Source organism: Pteropus alecto, unplaced genomic scaffold (assembly GCF_000325575.1).
Source record: "Pteropus alecto unplaced genomic scaffold, ASM32557v1 scaffold276, whole genome shotgun sequence".
NCBI classification, from domain to species: domain Eukaryota; kingdom Metazoa; phylum Chordata; class Mammalia; order Chiroptera; family Pteropodidae; genus Pteropus; species Pteropus alecto.
In genome coordinates this window covers 3555368-3565324 of record NW_006438074.1, presented here as the reverse complement: position 1 = coordinate 3565324, position 9957 = coordinate 3555368, and the positions used below count along the sequence as shown (strand labels likewise).

At 50.3% G+C, this 9957-nt stretch overlaps 1 protein-coding gene across 1 annotated transcript in view; it reads left to right on the top strand.

Annotated features, from left to right (window-relative positions):
* Window positions 1–8196, top strand: part of RAB15 (RAB15, member RAS oncogene family) — a 22366-nt gene extending 14170 nt beyond the window's left edge. Inside the window, exons 2-7 of the mRNA XM_006915126.3 lie at window positions 1796–1856; window positions 2656–2716; window positions 3142–3219; window positions 3915–4004; window positions 5233–5298; window positions 5478–8196. Of these exons, the coding sequence (XP_006915188.1) occupies window positions 1796–1856; window positions 2656–2716; window positions 3142–3219; window positions 3915–4004; window positions 5233–5298; window positions 5478–5636 (515 nt within the window). The 3' untranslated portion in view covers window positions 5637–8196. The remainder of the gene's footprint in view (window positions 1–1795; window positions 1857–2655; window positions 2717–3141; window positions 3220–3914; window positions 4005–5232; window positions 5299–5477) is intronic.
* The last annotated feature ends 1761 nt before the right edge of the window (window positions 8197–9957 follow it).

Sequence of the window (9957 nt, the reverse complement as noted above, 5' to 3'; positions counted from 1 at the left end):
AAAATTTCACGATCTCTTCTATGCCAGATTTTGGAGAGGCAAATTCTTGACCTCTGTTTGTCTAGGGAGGGTGTGAGCATGCTAGGGACCCCCCCATCCTGCGCTAGACACCCCTCACCTTTCACCCTCCTCTTCTGCACATTTTAGCACACTTGGAAGAATGACTGCCGGGCTCACCCATTTGGAAAAATACAGCTCAATAGATAAAACTCACCTTGGGCCCGCAAATAATGATTCATGTCAGACCAACTTGATTTAGTTTGGGTTGTCCGTTCTGAATTTTTTTCTCCCTCTAATTAAATAATGAGTGGTCTCTGTGGTGAGAGAGAAGAGCCTGAACTTAATCTGGGGACAGGATGGATAAAGGTAGAAGCATTCCCATTGGCAGAGCACTAATGCCCAGGTGGAACTGCATCGGTGTGGGCAGTTCTGGCACCTTTGGCGTATTTTGGGGCCCTATTGTGCAGCGTGGTGACTACGGTCCAGAACTCTGCCTTTTCCATATTCTCCAACTGAAAACTGGTTAACAATGCCCAGTACTGACTTGTCTCCAGGGAGTACATGAGGACTTAAGCTTAATTAACCTACTAGACACGGCTCTTGAATCACTGGGCATGGTACCTGAGCACAGTTAGGGCTGGGGAGAGGCGGGGTGATAAAAACCTCTCCCCTCATCTCTCATCACTCAGATTTAAGCCTGCATGTTGCTGGTTAGTGCTGACTTCTCATGCTACAAATTTCCCCAATATATTTCCATCCTGGGCTGGTTTGCCAAATCCCTATGTGTCCTGTTTCTTGTGGCAGCTTAGCTCCTCAAGCCCTTGGGCAGATGAGCCTTAGAACACTGTTTTTTCCCTCTCCCTTCCCCAACAATGCACTGTGTCGCCGCCTCTTCAGCTGGTCATTGGCAGTCACTCGTGAGCACCCATTGTGGACCAGGACAGTACTGGGGCATAATGATACCAGAAGTAGATTTAATAGCCACCAGGTGCCAGGCACTATATCTCACCTGGTCTTCTCCGCGACCCTCTGAAATGACTGATAATGTTCCCATTTTACTGATGAGCAAATGGAAGCTCAGAGAAGCAAGCTCAAAGTCATAGCCATGAGTTAAGTGGCCAGAATCAGATCTAAGCTCAGGCCTGACTTCAAAGCCCATCCTCCTTCTAGTCAACCATTGTGTCTCCCACGGCAAATGGGTTAGTCGACAATAGATCTTCCAGGCCTTCTCCTTGGTGGCCTTTGCTAGGCACTGAGGGCTTCATAAACACCATGGAGTGAAAAACAGTCTTCTTCTCTGCAGGCTCTGTGCACCCTCCCCACATTCGCAATGGGGTTACTAATAACCCCTCCTGGTTATTAATAAGGCAGAGGGAGAAAAACCCAGGCCCATGAGGTCTCTTACTAGGAATTAGACTTCCAGGAAGGAAAGATACAGTGGTCCTCTCCAGAAGCATAGCTAGGAAGACATCACACGTGAATAGAGTGAGACACGTTTGGGGCCAAGTGAGGCAGCTATGGAGTGAATTCGCCCGTATTCACCCACATTCATTTTCTGTGCCCCCAAGCCTTTTACAGCTGGCAACTTTCAGCTCAAGGAGGAAGGGAAGCCCCATTCAAAGCACCAGACGCTTCTGTAGGGTCAGTTTTTGGCTCAACAAGGCCCTTACCTCATGCCATCTTTCTGCCAAATTAAACCAAAGGAGATCCCTTCAACCGTGAGTGCCCTGGGCCTGGCTGTTCAGTTCTCAGTGGTTCTCAGTTCCTAATCTTCGTGCTCTCTTCTTTTTCTTAGGTGTCGACTTTAAGATGAAGACCATAGAGGTAGATGGCATCAAAGTGCGGATACAGATTTGGTGAGTTGGGTGGGAGGAGAGGACCATGGCTGCTCCCTAGCTGCCATGACCATGTGAAAAGTCCCGAGTTTCAATCGGCACTCTGGCAACCTCTTCGATGAAGAGCAGCAGAAGACTCAAAGCCCATATCCTGCTCCCTAAATTTCCTATCTCTTTCTTAAGAAACCTTATGGAATTAACCACAAGTCACCAGAAGGCAAGAATTAGAAGGGATTGGCAAACTAACCACTGTGGGTTTGCCTTAGATTAAGGCTTTGTCTTTGGGCCCTGTTGCACTGTGATGGGATTGGAAGGAGGATGGGCTACACCATCTAGGGTGGGACCTTGCTGAGTTCCTTGATGCCACGCGGTGCAGTCCCACAAGTGGCCACAGGGGGCTGCTATGGCTCTCTGGCCTGCCGCTCTTGAAAGAACTCACTGCAGTTGCCAGCCTGTGGGGCTGCCTCCTAAAGACTGATATGGGTGTTGCCTTCGGAGATCCCATAGGGACCAGAGGTGGAACAATCCAACCAGTCTGGCTACAGTGGCCAAATTCTAGAGAGAGCCATCCAAGGCCCACTTACAGTTGTGGCTCTTGGTGCAGATGTAGTTGACAAGGTCCTGTGAGCCCTGTGAGGACCAGATGACGAGACCCTTCTCCCGCAGAGTCAGATATGCTTGGATCCCCTTGGGGACCGAAGCTCTACTGCAGCTCCCCAGTTTTTCCTGCAAGGGCACAGGGTCTCCCAGCTCCTGCTTCTCCCCTCCCCGCCTGCTTCCACGCTCCCCGCTCTTCTGAGGGTTTGGCTTTCTACTGCAGGGACACAGCTGGGCAGGAGAGATATCAGACCATCACAAAGCAGTACTATCGACGGGCCCAGGTGAGCCATCAGTTTCAGGGTTCAGAGGTGGGATGCTGCCACCCTCAATACAAGCTCTGGGTGTTTGAGGTATCTATGCCACTGACTCCCCAAATAGGGCCCTCAGATTGCCTGTTGGGGAGGAGAGCCTCAGGGACGTCTTTCAGTTGTTCGAGGACCATTATTCTCTGAGCACTCACTCTAGGCAGGTCCTCGACCCTCAGCCTCCACCCTGGGCCATAGTCCCAGGTGGAAGTATTTGGTGCCTTCCTACCTCAGTTCTGCAGTGGGCTTAGGAAGCCATTTCTTTGGGGGGCTGAGAGAGGAGGAGACATTTCTGGGAGTTGAGGGGTCCTCATGGTGCTAAACAATAAGGGAGCAAGGAGAGTGGTACCCAGTATTTAAGGTGTGTCTGCCTCCCCCGTATCTCCTTCTCTCTCTCTCAGGGAATATTTTTAGTCTACGACATTAGCAGCGAGCGCTCTTACCAGCACATCATGAAGTGGGTCAGTGATGTGGATGAGGTAGGAGATAACGCCTCATTGTCGGGGTTGGGGGAGGGCACTCAGAGGGGAAGGCAGAGTGAGGGCCAGATGAGAAAGGCTGAAGCTCTTGGAGTTGGCGAGCAGACAGACTCTGCCAGGAAACCTTGCCTTCCGCAGCCCTGGTTAAAGACCTCTGGGTGAGTAAGACATGGGGAAGAAGCCCAAGCTGCATGCCCCCCATGCTCTATGCCCCTGCCCTGCCTCTATGGCTGTTTCTTCCTGGAAGTGAGTTAAGTCAGAGCCCACCCTGCGAACAGCTTCCTTCCCAAAATCTCAGGACCAGGTGGAATTCTAGTCCTGGCTGTGCCACGACAGCTGTGGAGCCCTGGGCAAGCAACTTGAGCTCTCTTGAGTCCACAGTTCCTTACCTATAGAATGAGGGGTTGGACTCAAGACCAGTGTCCTTTCCAGCTCAGATACCAGGTATCCAACCCAAAGAAGCACCAGCATTAATCAGTGTCTCCTACTCTGAGCTATCCATATGACATCCCTCTGGGACACCTGGGGTCAGTTGTGGTTCTTAGGGAAGCCTGGCACCTGCACCCAGTCAGCCTGCTCTGTCCCTAGGGCTCTTAAATTTGATGCAGTTGTTGATGTCAGTATAGACTGTTTGGTGGGAAGATGGAAGAGAAAGGCAGCACTCACTGGTAATTCTGCCTGTCCTTTGTCCCTAGTATGCACCAGAAGGTGTCCAGAAGATCCTTATAGGGAATAAGGCCGATGAAGAGCAGAAACGGCAGGTGGGAAGAGAGCAAGGGCAGCAGGTAAGTGGGAGTGAGCTGGCTGAATCCATCCCTTGAGGTTTCCCGCCGCCTTGGATGGTCAGTCCTGAGAGTTGAGACCCAGGATTCTATCACCACCGTCAAGCACATTCATACCTCCAGCAATAACACATCCATATACCTCCTATAGTAGCCTAAGGCACTGGGAGTTGCCATCCTTGAGAGTTTGCATTCTGTCCTTCAGAACAGTGATTTGGGGCCCATCCTGAAACGAAGGCCTCTTGGACAGCAACTCTCTCAGCTCCAAGTCCCCTAAAACAGGATTACCTCTGCTGAAGAGCTCATCCCAGTGTTAGCGATAAGGAAGAACTTCAAGTTGCTTCTTCTCTAACAGCATTCAGGCATAGCTACCGTCTTACAGTCATCCACCCCCCTCCACACCCCTTCCCTGTACTTCTTACACTTGGAAAGAGGTAGGAAGGAAAGTGAGGGAAAGAAGGGCCCACAGTCAGAGAAGCCATGGGGACAGAGGGGGTGGGATATGACCCCGAGGGCACGGTCCACACATACAGGGGGAACTTCCGCCCAGAGAACAGAGAGAACGATGGATACTACTGAGACTAGAGTCATCCACCCACTCTGAGGGCCTCAAGAGCTTTTCTCTCCTTCTTTAGTCAATAACATTCCACTAACACTTAAGGTAACATTGATTCTTTAGTATTAAAAAATAATACATGGTCATTGAAAAATTTGAAAGGAGAAGCAGACCCTACTGGAATGATAGTATTTATTGAGCACTTATGTGTAGCCCTGTGCTAAGCAAGTGCTTTGAGATGGACGACCCCATTTAATCATTCCACACCTTGGTTGACAGACATTCTCATCCGCCTTTAACAGATGACAAAGCTGGGCCGAGAGAAAATAAATATCTTGTCCAAGGTCGTATAGCTGTGGCAGCACTGATATACAAGTCCAGGTCTCTTTGACTCCAATGCTCACGTTCTAGATTAACCTGCCATATTGCCACATTTTGGTGTCTTTGTCTCTTACTATATGATATGTGTGTTGGGTGTGTACGTGTACGTGTGGGGGTGTTTGTGGGACTTCTTCTCCCATTCTCTGCTAGCCTATGTCTTATCTGAGAAGTTATCTATTCTGAGAATTGTTACAACACAGCGTGGCTGTGAGGGAATGGTAGAAATATGTGCCAGATACAGTGCGACCTCCCTTCTCTTACTGATTCCCTTTCAAGAATGTTCTTTTCTTGCAGCTGGCTAAGGAGTATGGCATGGACTTCTATGAAACAAGTGCCTGCACCAACCTCAACATTAAAGAGGTGAGTGCTCTGAAGCCCAGTTGCCCTATGTCTCTGGCTGAGTCCGGAGTGGGGAAGCGAGAAGAGAAGGTAGCAGATAGGAGAGCCAAGATGAGATGAGAGCCCGCCCTCGGCCAGTTACAAGGTTGCGAGGGGAAAAGGAGGAAACACGGACTCACCTGTGCCCCTTGGTTTCCCAGTCTTTCACGCGTCTGACGGAGCTGGTGCTGCAGGCCCATAGGAAGGAACTGGATGGTGTCCGGACACGTGCCAGCAATGAGATGGCACTGGCAGAGCTCGAGGAGGATGAGAGCAAACCTGAGGGCCCAGCGAACTCTTCAAAAACCTGCTGGTGCTGAGGGTCCTGCATGGAGCACCCACACTATCCCCCCTCCCCTCAGGAGGCCTGCGGGCAGACAGGGAGTCTGGGCTTTGCCTTGCTTCTCCTCTCATTTGGGTGACCCTGTGGAATATCAGTAGCTGCTACTCCCCCTGCCTGGCCCCGCAAGCAGCTCCGCTGTCATCTCTGAGCAGCCTCTGCCCCCAGCCCTTCACCTGGAGTGGTATCCTTCAGCCCGTTTCCCCAGCCGCAGGCCTGCTATGAGCCCCAGATGTGCTACAAGTACTGTCTCACCGCCCCAAGCTCCCCGGACAATGGCCCAGTCAGAGTCAAGGCCACTTTAGGCTTTTTCTCAGTGCATCTTTCCTCCTGTTCACTTTTCCTCTCTTCTTCCCGCTTCTCTTTCTCTGCCCCTTTCCCCTCCAGTATGTTTTGCATCAAAGCCCCTCACATCCCTTTCCCTGTGTGTCCGGCTGTGTGGCTGCTGGTGGAGCTGCTTTCTTCCTGTTCTTCCCAACCCTGTCCAAGGGAATGGACGCAGGCTCATGAGGATGTTCCGTCTCTGCTCCTGGGAGAACCCTCACCCTGCTTTGCGGGTGGGCCGAAGGCTATGGGGTGCTTCTTCCCATCCTCTCCTCCTGACCATCCCTTCCTGTGCCATGGGCCTGCCTCACCAATGATCTGGGAAAGTGAGACATCAAGGTAGGAAGGAAACACTGAAGAGCTCCTTAGCCTGGGGCTGTCCTACCTCTCCGTGCCTCCTCCTCCCCATACCCCAGCTTTGGCCTTGCTTGGCTGCCTGCCCACCTGCCTCTTGGGGGAACTGAGCTCAGAGGCAGGTGCTTCAGAGAAGAAAAAAAATGAGGGGTGGCGGGGATAAAAAGCCACCTCCATTTTCTACCTCCCACGCCGCGTGTACACAATTTCTTCCCATCTGGGCTCCTGAATTTAAAAACATGGGCCAAGACTGGAGGGCACTGCAGGGGCAAGGAGAGCCCCGGGGGAGTGACAGTGACAAGCCAACCACCCACTCCAGAAGGGAGAGCATTTGGAAATAAAAGACTGGCTTCTAAGTATCCGGTTAAGAGGAGGGAGAGCAGGCCAGCAAACCAGAGGGGAGTGTGGCAGCCTCGGGGCTTCCTGGGCTCCGCCTTCCATTTCTTGTGTGAGAAGAGCATTCCACAACTTCCTGGCAAGTGAGAGGTAACAAAACCAGGTGGGCCTTCACTGAACCCAGCTTTCAGCTCTCAAAGTTCTCCTGAGACCCAAAGTTTGTGGGAGAAGAGTCGGGGCTTCGTGGGAAGAATGAAAGCAGGCCCTGGGTAGAAATGCTTTGTTGGTCTCATCAGCCTTCAAGACAAAGTGCTCATCTTGTCCCTCTAGCTCCTGAGGTGGAGGCTCGAGGGTTTGTTTGCCAACCACACTGTGGCTACAGGTGGAGGGAAGAGGCTCCTTCCTCCAGAGCTCCTTGTTCAGCAAGAAGTTTCTTTAACCCCATATGGTCCAAGAGTAGCTTGAAGGAGGCCCTTTAAGGAAGGGACAAGCCAGTTACCAGCCCTAGTAGGGCTCCCCCCACCCCACCTTCCGCTACATATTAGCCACATTGCATGGCTGGGGCTAGAGCTAAAACAAAGAACTGGGCATTAAGCATTCACCAGCTAAGGACCAAAATCCAGGGCACACACATGAAGGATTGAGAGCCCCACTTCCTTACTCCTCCAAAAAGGGCAGGGGTTGTAATCGCCAAACCTTTCCTCCAGACTCTTACTAAACCAGAATATAGCAGGAGAGGGTGGCTCAAGATGTAGGAATGGGGGTTAGGTTAGCATAGCAAAGGGAAAAGGAAGGCAGGAATAGTTATAAGGCATTGGCTAATGAGAAATTTAGAGAGCTGACTCTAGGAGGAAGTCATGATTATGGCTAGGGATGCTTCCTTGAGGACCAGCTCCTCAAGTGTCAGAACACATGCAGCATCACACTGGGGGACGGGAGGTCGGTGATGCCAACCCTCAAGTGCGCTCAGCTGGGACTTCAGAACGGGCAAGTTATATCTGCATTGGCTCCAACTTTTGGGTCAGTATTGCAGCTTTCCCTGAAGATCAGGCCGAGCCTTTCTCTCCTAGCCCTCTCAGGACAGAGGGGCTCTGTTTTTACTGTACCCTAGGGGTTCTGGAAGGGAAAACATGGGGGCAAATTCTATGGCCTGATTGGCTCCATCCACAAGGCCACAACTGGAACAGGAGGAGGGTTGGGATGTTAGGGTACAGTTATTCTTTACAGGTACCAGAGTCAGCCTCTTACCCCTAAATTTCCCCAGTCCAGGAGGTGGCTTGGGATCTGGCATTAGGCCCAGACTGTTGAACAGGCGCTCCTGCCTGTTTACTCCTCACCACCTCTGCATCTGCTGTCCTGAGACTCAGCCCAGCCCCGGGCACCCCTAACTGCTCCTGAGCCCCCACCTTCTCCCTGTGACGGGTGAACTTTGTGTACTGTGTCTCGGGTCCAGTATATGAATTGTGAGCAGGGTTCATCTATTTTAAACACAAATGTTTACAAAATAAAGAATATTTCAAACCACAGGTGTGGCTGCCCAGATGAGTCCCTGGGAGTAGGCCTTACTTAGACCCTGGCAGTTAAGTGGAAGGGGGAGATGCCCCAGAACCCTAAAGCGATGGCAGTAGAATGACAGTGGAAGTGGCAAACGTCTTCCATTTTGTACCTTTCCTAATGCAACCTGCATGGGAACCCCAGGCAAAGCCCCCATTGGTCTGCAAATGGGCTTACACTTCAGAAATAAGACTGAGCAGTGTCATTGGGATGATGCTGAATATCTATGAGGGAGTCTTGAAAGCCAAGAAGGTTCTCATCTGTCTGGGATGAAACAGGAACAGTTCTATTTAAAGCCATGAGGAAGGATTAGTTACTCTTTCAGAAGCTCATCCTAGCCCAGGGAAGCAAGGCATACTGAAATCTCAGAGGTTTGGGGGGATAGGGAGGAGTCTGTTGAATACTATAATTTGGAGTGTGGAGTTGATGGAAGTGGTAAAGAATGGGAGTTAAGACAGAATGAAGAAGGAAGGAATGAAACAAGGCAAGGCCATAGTAGCCTGAGATCTTAACTGGCACTTTCCAGTTTACAGAGCACTTCTAATACTTTATTTCCTCCATCCTGCCAGTCATACCCACCATATCTGTGTGAGATAGGTTGATTATCTTGATCCAAGTTCAAGAGATAAGGAAACAGGTGCCTAAGGACCCCAAGTAGCAGGGGCAGGGGCAAGGGCAGGGTCTTGGCTAGAAATAACTGAATTGAAATCTGAAGGGGAAAGCTTTGCCATCTCTATTTAGAAAAATCTTTATAAGCAGTTCTCATTTGCAGCGAGTTGAAAACCACTGGCCAAAACTTTCTGCATACTAGGCCAGTGCGTTTTCCAGAACAAGTACCGTCCCTGTGGGAAGCTGTGGGAATCACATACTTCATGCATGTCACAAAGTTATAAACTTCTGGAAAGTGGGCCAGTTTGAGGTAAAGTTGGACAAATGGGAATTTTAGGAGAACTTCATCAATTTTACTCAATTGTGAAAGGTGAGAACCTGGGTGACTCAAAGGGTACCTGGCGAAAAGGGATGGCATGTGCCTACGGAAAAGGGAACTCCCGTTCCTCAGCTCAGGAAATGTCATGGCCTTCCTGAAGAGGGTCACAGAAAGGCAGCTAATAAGAGGTGTCTGGAAATCCAGAGAATACCAGGGAAGCTCTAGGTACATAAATCAGGCAAGCTCACATTAAAGTCTAGCACACTGTTAATGCCAAGTCCTTTTGACTCAGTGGCTTGGTAGGGGCACTTATTGGCTGCTTCTAAGAACTCTGCCCAGGCTTGGCAGGAGACACACTGTAAACTGCATTTCCTGCCACCTCCTCTGGCCAAAGACTCCATCCCCACTTAGGTAATAGAGGCTTGTTTTTAGGGAGCAGTTGAGACATACGGGTTTCCACGTGCTATAAACAGCCATGAGACAGGCTACAAAAGACAGAAAAGCTGGGCACTCACTGGTGAATAATTCTTCGCATATCAGATTTTCAAGCCTAGCTGCTGCTAGCCTTGCTTATTCTTTGTTCTAGGAGACAGTTCCCAATGGACAGGTAACTGTGAAAACAGTCTCTAGGAAACATTTGCATTATTATTGAAATTTCACTCTAAAATCCCAAAGCCAGGTAAAGCCTAATTGCCAGTTGATGGAGAAATCCAGGTATTAAAAAAAAAAAGTGACTTGTCGAGTTGGTGGAAGAATGAAGTGAAGCATTAGGTGTTGCTAGTTTCTGTGGGCTTCCAGGGGTGTG